Source organism: Leptodactylus fuscus, chromosome 5, assembly GCF_031893055.1.
Source record: "Leptodactylus fuscus isolate aLepFus1 chromosome 5, aLepFus1.hap2, whole genome shotgun sequence".
NCBI lineage: Eukaryota > Metazoa > Chordata > Amphibia > Anura > Leptodactylidae > Leptodactylus > Leptodactylus fuscus.
This window is the reverse complement of record NC_134269.1, coordinates 105,917,505-105,933,572: the sequence shown is the minus strand read 5'-3', so window position 1 is coordinate 105,933,572 and position 16,068 is coordinate 105,917,505. Positions and strand designations below refer to the sequence as shown.

General features: G+C 38.9%; 1 protein-coding gene across 2 annotated transcripts in view; it reads left to right on the top strand.

The window, feature by feature from the left end:
• Positions 1–16,068, top strand: part of PRKCQ (protein kinase C theta) — a 98,001-nt gene that overhangs the window by 42,283 nt on the left and 39,650 nt on the right. For both annotated transcript variants that reach the window (XM_075273947.1, XM_075273948.1), the window contains 8 exons: positions 2,970–3,169; positions 4,916–4,976; positions 6,282–6,444; positions 9,259–9,290; positions 9,375–9,460; positions 11,187–11,316; positions 14,169–14,278; positions 15,875–15,980. In XM_075273947.1, coding sequence (XP_075130048.1) covers positions 2,970–3,169; positions 4,916–4,976; positions 6,282–6,444; positions 9,259–9,290; positions 9,375–9,460; positions 11,187–11,316; positions 14,169–14,278; positions 15,875–15,980 — 888 coding nt within the window. The remainder of the gene's footprint in view (positions 1–2,969; positions 3,170–4,915; positions 4,977–6,281; positions 6,445–9,258; positions 9,291–9,374; positions 9,461–11,186; positions 11,317–14,168; positions 14,279–15,874; positions 15,981–16,068) is intronic.

Below are 16,068 nucleotides of genomic sequence, written 5' to 3'. Positions count from 1 at the left end.
AGCAGAACATTGGAAAAAAACAACGTACAAAGCAGAAAATGTGTAGCATAGATTTTCAGAGGGATAAATGCATCTGCTTTCCAATACCCTATAGTTGTTCATGGACTTAATTATAGTCTCCATCATTGCCCATTTTAGAAGTTCTTTGCAATCTGCTGAAGATGGAGCAGGGCTTTCTTGAGTGTGCAGCCTCCTATCTGGCTGCCAAATACAGTCTTGTCTATCCACAAACCATTACTTATGTTTCCTGCCTGTATGATCTCTGCACATATGTAAGCATTCAAAGCGGGCATGAGGTTCCTCCCTGATATGAGGTATTCCTGTTGCTACACTAGACAGAGACCACTGACCTCAAAAATATCATGTTAGTACTGCTCAGTAAAAGTAGGTGAAATGTGTACATATAAGATCAAATTTTTTCAAAGAGTATCCTCATTCTTTTAACAGTACTTCTGCTATTTTATACAAAGTGTTTTTACATAATAATGCATTTTTTTGTGGGAATTTATGGGCATTTTTTGATGAAATATTCCAAGTCACAAAGTTATTGTATTCATTTGATATAGCACTTGAGATTGTGTTTTTTGTGCTGTATTTTTATTTGCACTTTATGATACAATTGCTCCATTACTTTTTAATTGAAAAAAAATTGGGAACATAGTTTTTAGTAACTTTTCCATGTACAGTATACCTGTGGCACAAATATGTTACATTTTTTATATGGGTTCTTACTAGAGATGAGTGAACACTAAAATGTCCAGGGTTTGAAATCCGATTCAAACAGCCGCACACTGTTCGACTGTTCGAACGGGTTTCGAACCCCATTATAGTCTATGTGGGAGAAATGCTCGTTTCAGGGGTACGCAACATTCAATCAAATTCTACTTACCAAGTCCATGAGTGAGGGTCGGGCTGGATTCTACTCCCTGCGCAGCGTCCCCGCGTCCTCTTCCGGCCTTGAATTCACTCTGTCAGGCATCGGGCCTGGCCAGAGCCGACTGCGCATGCCCGCACTACAAGCGGACATGCGCAGTCGGGTCTGCCCAGGCCTGATGCCTGGCAGAGTGAATTCAGAGCCGGAAGAGGACGTGGGGACGTTGCACAGAGAAGACTTCTAAAGGTAAGAGAAGAACCAGCGTTGATTGGCAATGTATAGTATTCTGCCAATCAATGCTGGTTCTGCATCGAATCTTAACTTCGAACAGCTAGTAGTACTCGATCGAGTACAAGTATTTCGAATACCGTAGTCTTCGATCGAATACTTACTCGATCGAGTACTACTCGCTCATCTCTAGTTCTTACAATTGTGGTCATACTATAGATATCTATGTTTCTATTATTTACTGTTTAAAATAAAGAAATAAAGATTGATTTATTGAATGAATGATAGATAGATAGATAGATAGATAGATAGATAGATAGATAGATAGATAGATAATGCGTCACCTACCCCATTATGGTTATTGTGGGGCAGGGATATTGTGTCTCGGCCCAGCTGATTTTCTAAAACACATGCCAGTTTCCTGGTATGAGAATGAAAATTTACAAGGCTGCAGCCTCTTCAGAAATCTCTCGGTCCCTCCTGTTTATAAAGACTGGCATACTAAACACCAGTTTTAGTAAATTTGCCCCAATGATTGGTTATTTTCACAAATATGTATAGATCTGGAGTGGAGCTTTAGACAATAGAAAATTGTTCATGAATACATATTCCAAAGTTCATTTTTATTTTTGATGTATTGGACCCATAGAAAGATGTTGGTTGGGCATTATTATTTATTTATTTATTGGTTCATTCTGCTTAATTACATAGCGTCATCATATTCTGCTGCTCTTTACAGAGATAGGGTGAACACTGTCCCAAGTAGGGCGCACAGCCTATATTTCCTATCAGTATGTCTTTAGGTTTTGGGAAGAAACTGGAATAAGAGGAACCAACGCAAAAAAATGGAGTGAACTTTCAAACTCGTTGCAGATGCTGTCCTCGGCATTACACACTCCAGTCTTCATAGCCCTGGAGCCAGCAGAGCGTGTGCCTAATATATGATGGGGTGTAAGTGCCGGAGTGTATGCCTCAGGAGAAATGTATGCTAGCTCCTAGTTGGCGTAGATTTCCCCCATTATTTACACCACATGGCCAAAACTGGCCAAAACTGGCCTACAAAGCATAATAAATCTGCTGAGGTTTTTTATTTACCATTATTACCTATAGATATGAAATAATTTGCGTTTAGGTAGCATTTGTATATACTTGGAAACCAAGAAAAAAGTATTTGGACCCTGAATCTGTTCAGAAAGGGAACCATTTTAAATTTACCGTGAGACTAAAAACAGTAATTGTCTCAGCATGTAAACATTGCTGTACATGAGGATTTTAATGGCACGTCTTACAAACACCTGCTGTTTTCTGTCTGTCTTATCACCTATCAAGTACACCAAAGTCATAACTTTTCCACTAGGAGATTTCAGTTTCAGACTAACTGGCTCCATTGAGGGTAAATAAGGATAGATAGATAGATAGATAGATAGATAGATAGATAGATAGATGATAGATAGATTGATGATAGATAGATAGATAGATAGATAGATAGATAGATAGATGATAGAGAGATGATAGATAGATAGATAGATAGATAGATAGATAGATAGATAGATAGTCAATTTGGCTGCACAGTGAGCCATAAATAATGCGGTCCGTGTGGTTTCTGTTTGGTTTCCGCACAAAACATGCAGAGAAAAAGGAAACCGAAAGAAAACCCATTATAATTTATGGGGTCCACCTGTTTTCCCCTGTAACCACTTTTCTATGTGTATAGTTTTCTGTTTGGGGGGTCACCAAGTGGACTCCCGGAAAGGAATCCCAAACGCAGATGTGAACTGGGCCTGAGGCTAATTTTACTGCTTCTTATAACCTTTTTCAGTACTATCTGCTCTGTGTAACTGTACTGTACCATTTATTTTCATTGCAGAAAATGGAAAGATCTATGTACAGAAGAAACCAACTATGTACCCACCTTGGGAAAGTACATTTGATGCTCACATTAACAAAGGAAGAGTGATGCATATAATTGTGGAAGGACGATCCACGGGAGTGGTATCAGAGACCACCATTGAACTATATTCTCTGGCTGAACGATGCAAAAAAAATAGTGGCAAGATGGAGATATGGGTGAGATTAATTTCCTTCTGCTAGTATTTCTTTTATTGGGAGAATAGATATGAGACAAGGAGATAGACAGAAAGATTGATCGATAGATAGATAGATAGATAGATAGATAGATAGATAGATAGATAGTCTCTTCCAAAAATATTTTTTGTAGGTGTAGACAGTGGGAGAATAGTTGACAGAGTTTAATCAATTAAGTAAATGTAAAAAAAAATATAAGTATAATACAGTATATATATATATATATATATATATATATATATATATATATATTAATAAATATAAAAATAATATATAAATATGAATATATCTCAATTGAGCCCAAAATACTAAAGTGCAGAAAAAAGTGGTTTACTCATGAAAAAAAAAACATTTGTCACATATTCAGTAGACAGGTTGAGATCTAACTGCTAGGACCCTATCATTAGACGGGGGGCCCAAGTCCTATTGTAGAGGGAGGAGTTTTAATGGATTAATAGTGGCTTAAATGATAAATATTTTTCATGGGCTGCTTAGGGTTGAACCAATCTTGAAATTTCAGGATCGTTTTTAAAATCGGATTTCCGATCATTTTCCACTCGAACCCGATCCCGATCCCAATTCCGATCCCAATGCAAGTCAATGGGATCTTTTTAATAATCGAAGATCGGATTTTAAACGATCCTATTCACTACACAGCAAGGAGCCCAAAAATTGTTTCAATTTTCCGACTCCACGCTGTGTAGTGATTAAAAAAAATCCCCCAGCTTCTTAGCCCCCCTGGTGTCCACTTAACTCAACAGATCCGCTGCTGCTGCCGCTCCCCTTTCTTCTCATTCATGTCCTCTCTTATTGACATACGCGTGTGCGCCTCCACCTCCGTAGGCTAGTGTTAGAGTTGATGGGAGTAGACGGGGCTTGATGTGGCTTAAGAGAGTGTGGCCAGGGAGATGTGAGTGCATCACTCACGTCTCCCTTCCCAGTACCCGCCCACATTCTCCTAAGTCACAAGCCACGCCTTCTCCCAGCATTTCTAACAGAAGAGGAGCGAGAAGAACGGGGAGCGTCAGCACTTCTGTGCAGGTAAGTTGAGCGAATATCCTGAGTAGATAGATAGTATCTATTCTTCTGCTTCGTCCCTGCTTTACTGTATACTCAGCTCTGCTACATCTCAGATGTAGCAGAGTTGAGTATACAACTCTGCTACATCTCAGATGTAGCAGAGTTTAGTATACGGTAAAACAGGGACGAAGCAGAAGAGTGGCAGGCTGCGGTAAATCTATAGGAATGAATGGACGCAGCCTATGGGTGCGTGCTATTCGAAACTGGAGTTTCGAATAATACTCGCTCATCTGAAACTATAGCTTTTCCCACAATGCTTGGCCAGTAGCCAAGCATTGTGGGAAATAACCTCCGACCTCGATCCTGCCGGAAAAGATCGGGATTGGAATTCCAATCGTGAAATTTACTCGATCGCAATCCGAACATTTCCGATCCCGATTGCTCAACCCCAGGGTTGCTCTTTCAGCTATATTTTATTAGAATTATTTTGAAGGCTGATATTAATATTTGTAAAGTTCTTTGATCATCATGTTATAATTAAGAGAACGATATGTAATTGTTTATTCTTCCCTAAGGAGTCTAAGTTATACCACCAGCAAATACACAATTTATTGTTCCTTTTTTTTCTTTCATCTATTGGCAGATATATATAAAAAAAAATTATATTGAAGTTCAATAATACAAATGCATATTTTGTTTACTGTGCAGATAGAACTAAAACCACAGGGTAGAATGATCATGAATGCAAGGTATTTCCTGGAACAATCAGGCAAGTACAATTGTGTTTTACAAGCATTGCTTCAAAACTAGGTATCTCTAAATCTACCCTAATGCCAACAGCATGGATTTTATAGCACATAAGAATTGTAGAATTTATCTGGTGCGTACAAAATTGTTTGGACAGAACAAAATTTTCCTATTTCAATAACTCAAGTGAAAGAGATAATAAAATCTTACATTAATGACACACTTTACATTATTTCTATAAAATCTTGTTAGAAATAAGCTATAAAATGAATTATGAATATCAACCCTACCCAATTTTCTTCGCTCTTGATTGATGTTTCCTGTAAAGGGTATCAGATGAAGGAGTGGGAGATATCAGATGCAGAAGTGAAGGGCTTAGGTAGTGTCCAACTGGGATGTCTAGAGCCCAGCAGTAAATTTCATTCTTGGAGCCTACTATACAGCTGTATACAAACATTACCTGATGTACTCATTCGCAAATTACTAAGATGTATTGTGTTTTGGTCTTGGGGTCCTTTCAGTAACCTGTTGCCTGGCTCTTTGCTTGAACCAGGGCCCTTATAGCTATTTGATTCAGAGATATGTGCCCACACAGCAACAGTTCACAGGCAGCAGCAAAATAATTGGTTATTGGGGCCTCTGTAGTGTGATCAGTGAAGATAAGGTCTAAGAAGGAAAGATACTGGTTGGGTCAGTATGCATCTCAAATGCCCGGTATATCTGCAGTATATGAAAGTATAGTGGGTAGTGTCTCAAATCTACCCAGTATATTATAGTGATACATAGCCTGGTGAAGATGTTGTACAATGAGAATCTGTACAAAGCACAATGAGTATACTGTGACCTGCCGGGGGAGCTGGGGCCCATCTAGCTTAAGGACCAATGAGGAAATTTACCTGTTGGCCAGTCCAAGCCTGCGTTTGGGAAAAGTTGCCTCTGATAACCCAGGGCACTTCACTGTAGAAAGATCCTACAATAACTTCAATAACATAATCCATCTGCATAAATAAAATATATCTTTCTCTGGTATATTTAGATGTTCATAACAAATATGGTGATGTTCTCATCCCCATCATATTTTAGGCAAAGTACACATATCTGGTAGCACAATGCATAGGAGAATTAGAAGGAAGTATTCTGAGCATGAAATTTTGCTCTGGGAAGAAAGGGCTAAAACAACCCAGGGTAGTAAATTGTTAGATTGTAGCAAATATACAGGCTGTTATATTTCCACTGTTACAATGACAGTCAAGTTAACGTAACAATAAATACATTATTTCTATACTTTGATTTTATTATTTTATTTCATTTTGATTTCCTTCCACAGATCCAAAAGCCCATTATGATTCAGATTCAGAAAGCCAATTTGCTTTACATCAGCGTCGTGGAGCCATTAAACAGGCCAAGGTTCATAACGTCAAGTGTCATGAGTTTATAGCTACTTTCTTCCCACAGCCAACGTTTTGCTCCGTTTGTCATGAATTTGTATGGTAATTTTAATGCTTAATGCTTTTTTGGCTTTAGACATTTATAGTACACGCGTCATCATTTGGTGTGTGCGTCAAATTTTTAGATCTATTATTAGTTTTAAACAAAGAATAGCTCATAGGATTTGGGGCTTTTTCTACATTGTGAGAAGATTGCATGAGTGATCTTTATCAGTGCTCTGTTTTATGAGTAGTTAAACATTTTAATAGTCCTGGTTAGCATAGTTAGTATTAGTATTGTATAAGTAATTCTTGTACAAATGAAAAAAATGATAGCCTTACATAGTTAATCCTAATCCATTAAGCAATCTATAATGGCACCTTTTGATGCCATCCTAAAAATCTTACCAGTGCAGGCAGTGGTGTAACTAGGAATGGCGGGGCCCCGTGGTGAACTTTTGACATGGGGCCCCCCCCAAACCGACGCCGAAGACCTCAACCGACCCCCTCTTCAGAACTCTATTATGTCCATTAGTGTCCCCTGCACACAGTATTAACCCCAATAGTGTCCCCTGCATACAGTATTAACCCCAATAGTGGCCCCTGCACACAGTATTAACCCCAATAGTGGCCCCTGTACACAGTATTAACCCCAATAGTGGCCCCTGCACACAGTATTAACCCCAATAGTGGCCCCTGCACACAGTATTAATCCCAATAGTGGCCCCTGCACACAGTATTAACCCCAGTAGTGGCCCCTGCACACAGTATTAACCCCAATAGTGGCCCCTGCACACAGTATTAACCCCAATAGTGGCCCCTGCACACAGTATTAACCCCAATAGTGGCCCCTGCACACAGTATTAATCCCAATAGTGGCCCCTTCACACAGTATTAACCCCCAATAGTGGCCCCTGAACACAGAATTAACCCCAATAGTGGCCCCTGCACACAGTATTAACCCCAATAGTGACCCCTGCACACAGTATTATGTCCCACTGTGGACATCCATAAACAATTATTATACTCTGGGGTCTTTTCAGACCCCAGAGTATAATAATCGGAGACCCGGGGGAATAAAAACATTTAAAAAAAAAACAGTTGCTTACCTGTGCCCGGCTCCTAGGCTGTCGGCTGCCGCTCTTGTCCTGCATTAATGACGTCGGACGTCACATGACCCGGGAAGCAGACCCGGGTCATGTGACGTCAGAGACGTCAGACACGAATGAGGGAGGCCGGAGGCAGGATCGTGGAGAGGTAAGTAACACTGTTTGTTATGTTCCTTACGTCTCCCGGTCCGCTGATCATTATACTCGGGGGTCTGCAAAGATATATGTATAATGATAGTGTTTGTGGGGCCCGCGGTGTCACTTGCCGATCCCGGCCCAGCCAGGATCAGCAAGTGAATGGGGCCCGTAACGGACTATTTAAAAAAAAAAAAAAAAAAACGCAGCGGTAGCGGCTGTCACCGGTCCCCCTAATGGCCCGGGCCCTGTGGCAGCTGCTACTGCTGCTACCACGGTAGTTACACCCCTGAGTGCAGGTATATAACGTTATCTTTCCTGTCTTGTAATAAACATTGTGTATCATCCACTTTTACATCACATTAATGACCAGTGTGGGTAAATATATCCTTCAAAAAGCTTAGAGCCAGGATATGCTTTAGGCTAGGGCTACACCTCCATTTAGCCTTGACTGAGCTTGCAAGACAAAAGATTGCCAAGTCTTCTTGCAACTCCTTCACTCATTGATTAAAGTTGCATGTGAGCCCAATGGTGCTCCATCCATTACTTGAAATTGCAAAACAGTTGTGACAATCTTGGGGTTGCAATACAATTCCAATCACTGAGAAAGTGACCCACTGATCTTTGGTCGTGCGATATCAGTTATATGGACCTTGTCTTAAAGTTTTTAATCTTTATTATTGCTATATAAAAAAATAAATCTAGAAATATAGATAGATCAAAAATGCTTAGAAGCAGAGGACACACATACTGTAAGTACATTTCTATGCAGTGAAGTATCAATAAATGCATAATAATAATTTGCTATGAATATTCAAGGGATGCCACCATAAGTATATACCCTGTATATTCCAACAAAGGAACAATACTTAAATATTACTATGGTCCTATTCGATGCATATCAATAGTGTGCCTCAATGTGTGTTTCTTCTTTGCTTGTTTCTGGTTTCTTGTGACACAAATAAAGATAAAAATGTTGAGAAGGATATGCTGGCTCTAGATAGTTTATAGTATGTATATATGGTTGTAGAGTCAGGACATATATACTATTGAAGCGAGGCCTGTGGGTGACACAGAGGCCCAGTAGGTCAGGGAGCCCTATTACCTTAATAGCAATTTCTACTGTCTATTAGAACGCAGGTAAATGTCTAAGCTAATGAACATCATGGCTAATGATTACTGATGGATTGATTGTGACATAAGAGATATGCTTTCTGCTGATGTATTTGGGAAAACAAGGGGCCCATAACTGATCTTGCACCTCAGCTTCAGCTGCAGCCTTCGTAACCAGAAGCTACTAGTGGATGGGCAGCTCAAACAACATTGCTCCTATTCAAGTAATAGGTACAGCTCAATAAACCCTCCGTCATAGTCCCAGGGAAGTGCAGTAAAACTCCTATTACTTGAATACGAGTGGTGCTGCATGCAATGTCAGTCCACTAGCAACTGATCTGTGCAGGGTCAGGGTCTCAGACCCCCACAGGTCACCTTCTAATGGTCTATCCTTTAGATAGGTCATCAGTGTTAAAAATTGATTTGGGGCTGGAAACCCCCTTTAACAAGATTTAATAACCTTCATTTATCTATTAAAATCTAATGCTGTTTTTCTCTCCATATTTTAACATTTGATTAGGGGCCTAAACAAACAAGGATACCAATGCAGACGTAAGTATTTTAGACTTAAGTTTTTTGCATTGCACACTTGTAAATAAAGACCTACAATATTTTTTTCATATTTTGCATATTTAGAGTGCAATGCGGCTATTCACAAGAAATGTATAGACAAAGTCATCGCTAAGTGCACGGGCTCTGCAGTCAACAGCAAAGAAACTGTGGTATGTAACTTGTAATTCTTTTAATTATTGCACACTTTATACAGAAAATACACATCTGACAAGTAGTGGTATTTATTGGTCAGCAGAGCATAGAAAAGTTAGGGTGGTAAGTTTTAGCCACCCAGAAATGGGTCTGTATTAGTTTTACATTTCATGCTCTTTTTATGACCTTGACCCAAGTCTTCATTCTATGATTCAATCCCCTTTAAAAAAAAGTTGTTGCCATCCAGTTACAAAGGACTAATAGGACTAACCAGGCAGCAGCTGCAACCAAGTAAAATTAAGTCTTTCATAATCTATTCACACCCAGGATTGTAACAATGACAAGAGGGAGTTCCCTATATCTAGAGGAAAGAAGGTGTATACACCTGCATAGAACTATTTACTGTAAGAAGAGTGACGCTGTGGAACTCTGTCTTACAAAACTATCACTAAAAGAGTTCTTAAGAAGCCATTATGCTTTTACTTGAATATACAAATACTACAAATTAGAGATTATTGGAGATGGATACTTGACTAATAGATTTATTCTTATTACCATATTTGAAGTCGGGAAGGAATTTTCCCCCTAGGATGACCAATAATTTTTTTCCTCATGGTAGTTTTTTCCTTCCACTGGATCAAAATTGTGCTGAACAGAACAGACGTGAATTTAACCATGTTACCATTTTACTATGTAACCAAGATCAGACTCTGTCTCTTTAAGAGCACTGTAGCAGCTGTAAAGTCTAATATCTATATGCGTCCATCTTTGAACCACTCGTTGAGGTTTCCCAATATCGTTTTCAGTCTCCTGACATATCCCTTTATATATGTACTGATATTTCCATTGTAGACTTCACAGGACTAATCTTTGAAAACTGGGGAAAACCTCTGAAGGAGCTGTAGATGTTTTCAATGGCTATTATCCATTGATGTGTTTGATATTATTTTGTTAATGGTTCAGCTTTAGATATGTTGCTTATTATAATAATTTGCTGACAGCATTTCTCCTTCACTTGTATTCCTTCGTACCACCTGGGATATTGGTTTCAAGCCTCTTTCCTCTGGTAAAGAAATTATAAAAGATGTTACTCGGTGATAAGTCATTTCAATACCTCTTTGCTTGCACAGCACTTTTGATTCATACAACCTTCAATTCTCCTCCACTTTAAAAGTGCTTGAAGTTTTGTCTCTATACCCCCTGGGATGTACTTTTTATCTACATTTCATAACCTTTGGCTCGTATAACAAGAATGCTCAGATACAGAATGGCAAATGTAAGAAAGACAGACTTGGTAGTCTAACCCTGCTTTCTATGATGATGTTTTGACGATGCTATAAAACATAAATGTTTCAATTTCCAAGAGGAGTTACGCAGGGACAGGTATAACTCCATCATTAATAATAATAGAAAAAAAAAAAAGATGCACACAGTTTTAGCTATTTTTAAAAAAAATGTCATCTCTCAATGCTGTGAAATATAACCCTCTTAGATCAATACTTGTCCAATATCTACAAACGTATGAACATACTGTATACTGTATGTGTCATGCACATACAATGTAACAAGGTTGTATAATCCTGTATATGACATATCAAAACCTGCCTATCTGGTACACTAATAATAATGACCCTGAATGCCGCACTCCCAGAATATTATATCCAAGATACAGAATGTCTGTCATGTCTTTTTAGAACTGCATATCTGCAACTCAGTTGATTCCAATGACCCATTTTTTCACAGCTCCACAAAGAGAGATTTAAGATAGACATGCCACACAGATTTAAAGTGTACAATTATAAAAGTCCAACCTTTTGTGAACACTGCGGGACTCTTCTGTGGGGCCTGGCAAAGCAAGGATTAAAGTGTGCGGGTAAGTCCAAGAGTCTTCTTATTGACATCAGTAGAGAGGAGTAGCGAATCTATGTATAGCACTAAAGCTGTTTTACACTGTCTGAGAAATACCTCCTGTGGTTTCAGCTATTCTGAAAGTTTTATTGGCATTTCTAGAAATAATTACCGCTCCTTCAAGGCTGATAGAGTATATTCTCCCTGTTACTGTGTATACATTTACCAAGAAGATTTATTTTAATGTTTAACCTTCTTAAATCGAGAATCATTTCTATTCAATATGTATCCACTGGAATTACATTAAATTAAAATAATGAATAATGTCTATTTACTATGTGTATTTAGAAGGCACATTTACTTACTTAAACATAAAGGGAGTCTGTCAACAGCTTTGACCCAGCAAATGTCTGCCCTGAAAAGCCTTTTAAACACACCAATCTGGGTTGTTGTAGTATCAGCATTACGTGGAAAGAGATGTTTCGACTGCTGCAAGTGTCCTAAAGGTGTCCCTAAAGTGCTTTCTTCTCCACAGCTGTGCTATCCAACCTACACTCTGCTACAGTCGTCACTCAGAGAAGCTGGGAGGGTTGTAGAGCAGCTCATTGCAGAGACCGCCTCAACATTAGGCTACATTCACATGACCATGCCATGCACTCAGCCATGTAAAAGTACTTATTTCATGGCTGAGTGTACACTTGAGGATAATCCGTTTTCTTGGATCCCTCCTGGACAAGACTCTACAGAGGGATCTATGGAATCGGCCTGTGAAGTAGTGTATTCTATTTTTTCTTGGACAGTTCTCACAAAACATTAAAGTCCTTGGGAGTGTGCGCTGACTGTTAATACAATGGCTAGCATGTGCCGGTTAATTCCTGTTGTGTGAATGAACCCTTAGGGACTGGCTTTGGCTTCATACACATGACTAATGTCAAGTGTTTTCCAATTTTTGGTTCCATTTTGATACTTTCCATTCTGTTTAAAAGGACCTGAATAGGACTTTCCGTAATAGAACAGAATAGAACTTGGTTGTGTACATGAAGCATTCTAGTCACTTGTAAGATGGGCACGTGCTGAATTAAAATGTCTCTATAAAAATAATGCTGCTGGTACAACCATCCACATTACGTACGTCAAAAAAAACAACTCTGGAGGGCTCCTACCTAGTAATTTCAGCAGTTTTGCTTTTACATTGTACTTGAAAGAACATGGTGATGCCCAATCCTCACTACCAGTTTATGCCAAATATTTATGAAAGATCTAGTTATTTTTAGTCTGGGGGCCCCACATGGTGTTTACACTGGGGTTTGGCCATGGTGGAAATTCCACAGAAAAAAACACAGAATTTTACAGTCCCTGCATAGTGGATGGGATTCTAGCAAATCCCAACCACACACTTCGGAAAAATATGCATAGCAGACATGCTCCGATTTCCACAACAGTTGTGGTTATGGAAATCGCAGCATGACATTTGTACCTACAGAAACACCAGCAATTTGCCTATAGGTATAATGGAAGCAGAAAGTGTGCATATGTGAAAAGTGTTTTTGGAAAAACCGTAATGCATTGCCACTGTGGTGCTTCCCGCAGCGCTTTTTTTGCTGCAGCCCGCTTTGTGGAACCCTTGGACTTAAACTTGTCTTCTAAACTAACATATGAAATTACAATAAAAGCATAAATGCATATAGTTACTATATGTTGGTCAACCACAGGTTTGTGCCACCATAGAATGGCATCTTCAGAACATGAGAAACTATCTCCCCATTTTGTCTCACCACTACTGGAGACACCTCACCATTGAGACCCTCCTCAAAGTTTAAGGAACACTGCACTGTAGTACTTAAAATAATCTAAATCCATATTTGTAAAATAACTGAGACCTGGTTCACATCTGTGTTTGGTATTCTGTTCAAGAAGTCTGTTTGGGGATCCCCCAAACGGAATACCGATCACATTAAAAGCGGTTAGCAAAGAAAGCACACAGACCCCATACACTATAATGGGGTCCGTGTGTTTTCCACACAGTGTCCGCATTAATCATGCGGAGAGAAGAGTACTTCAAACAGCATTTACATAGTTATCCAGCTCACCATATCAACATCCATAAACCTTGATACTTCAAACAGCAGTTTTCTTTCTGCATTATTCAACCAAACACCACGCATAAAACACAAGAACCCCATTATAGTCTATGGGGTCCGTGTGCTTTCTTTGCTAACTGCTTTTAACGCATTTGGTATTTCATTCGGGGGGTCCCCAAGCTGACTCCACAAATGGAATACCAAACGCAGATGTGAACCAGGCCTGAGACATTAATGAAACTGCTCAATAGAATATTTAGACATGATGGAAGCTTAGCACCCGTAGATATTGCAGCAAACTATGGAAAATGGAATACAGGGCACATACTGTGTTTGAAAATCTGCAGCATACCCTGAAAACCAGACAGATGTTTTCTGCAACACATGAATTGAATATAGTTTTGTAAAACCCCATTATTGTACTGTACTTGCAAGTGAATTACGCCATATGTGAGCATCGCCTTAGACACAAATGTACTACATTATAAGCATACAACCTATTTATCAATCTCTAAAGACATATTTTACCTTACACAAATGAAACACGTGTATTACGGAGCAGGCCCGGCATTGAGCTTGAGCTGTTTTATAATTGAAAATCTCACAGTTGTGACAATTTAATAAAAAAATGTAATTGAAACATTTATCAGGAGCCTTCCAATGTTTTATAGATATGTCTCTGACATCACTTAAATTGGTGAAAGTTGTAAGACAGCAATAGATTTTATTCTATGCCAGTATCTGAGTAGTTTTATGCAAGAAATGATAATTGTTTCTTTTCTTCTGTTATATAAAGAATGTGGAATGAATGTGCATCACAAGTGTGAAAATAAAGTAGCCAACCTATGTGGGGTTAATCAGAAGTTGATGGCAGAGGCACTGGCAATGATAGAGAGTACACAACAGGTAAATGGAGTTACCAGTTATCAGTCCATATTCAAACACCTTTAGGCTCTGTTCACACTAGCATTATTGAGATACATTTTCTTTTCTCCTAATAGAGTGAAAGGAAAAATTTCCAAATTTCTCCAGACTTTCACAAGTTTAGCATCTGTTACTTGGTTTATTAAAATAAATAGAACACTAGACAGATGCCAATATAATAGAATCTTTAGAAGGCTCATTAGTGTTTATTTCTCTTTATTCTGAACTGAAGTTGATTTCAACATATTTATTACGATATGCATACTAGTCTGTGTTCACACGAGTAGAATGACCGCCATACTGAATCATTGTGGAATTATTTATTAAAGCTAGGGCCCAATGTAGTACAGCCAAAAGAACTGCGGAAAAGACTGAGGTGGAAACACATCGCAGTTTTATCTGCAGTGTTTTTCAAATCGTTTTCATCTGCAGACTTTGTGCCTCTATTATACCTATATGGAAAAAGCCAGCAACATTCGCAATGTTGGCCCTGAGCCTAAGGCTAAGACCCCACATTGCGGAAACGCGGCTTTTTTTGTTGCAGATATTGTTGCGGTTGTTTGAGCCAAAGTCAGAAGTGGATTGAGCAGAAGGGAGAAGTATAAGAACTTCCTATATTTTTCCCATTCCTTTTGTAGTCACTCCTAGGTTTGGCTGAAAAAAAACGCAGCAAAATCTGCGACAAAAGAAGTTGCGATTCTGCAACGTGGGGCCTCAGCGTAAAATGGGAATAAGTCCATATCAAAAGAAAATTATGCATTCACAAATGATAAATCATTGAGACTATCTGAGAGAGCACATTGGTGATAAATTGGGGGAATGAGATTCTTTATAGTAGATTTTTTTTTTTTTTTAATTCCATATAGTTATGATTTTTAAGCTGTTGCGGGGGATGGAGGGCATGCATCACAAATGCAACTTATTGTCCCAGTACAAAATACGTGATAGGGCTTCCCCATATATTCAATGTTTCTTTATTTGGCTGAGTAGTCTTTACATGCCCATATGAATTGAGTTCCAGGTGCAAGTGCCAACTCTGTACCCCGTGTATATATACTTATGAATGTTTATTTGCAAACATCTCATTTTATCTCCAATATCAACTGTCAACAATAAGATGAAGATGAGAAAGATAGTGATCCACAACTAGTCCTATATTAAGGCCGGGGCCCTATGTGGTGTAAACTACGGTAAAATATGTGGTGCAGACATGCGGCGATTTCTAAAACCATCATGATTTTGGAAATAACAGCATGTCAATTATATCTACGGAATCGCTGGTGGTTTCCCTATAGATATAATTAAAGCAGAAATTTCGCCGAGGAAACCTCTGTGAACCTTCTGTGCAAAGCATTGTGGGAAAAACCGCGATGCGTTGTCGCCACTGCTTTTCCCACAGAGCTTTTTTGCTGTTGGACACCACGCGGGGCCTTAGCGTTGTGAAGGTTCACTAACAAGTAGCCCAATATTGTGAGCCAATGCAAATCTCAAACCTCATCTGGGAATGTTCTCAAATAGATGTTGCTTTTACAATGTTTAAATAATAATATTAATATCCTTTTGTCACCCTAATTCTAGGATAGGCGACAAAGAGAATCTGAACATATCTACAGAGAAGGACCCATTGAAGTTGGTCACAGAAGCACATCTGAAAATCAAGCTGTAGTTCTATCTGCGAAGAAAGGTACAAGACATTGTAATATTCAGTGTGATGAGTAGATATGTTGTAATGAATGTGTTTCAAATACAGAAAAACATATAAAGAACTTACA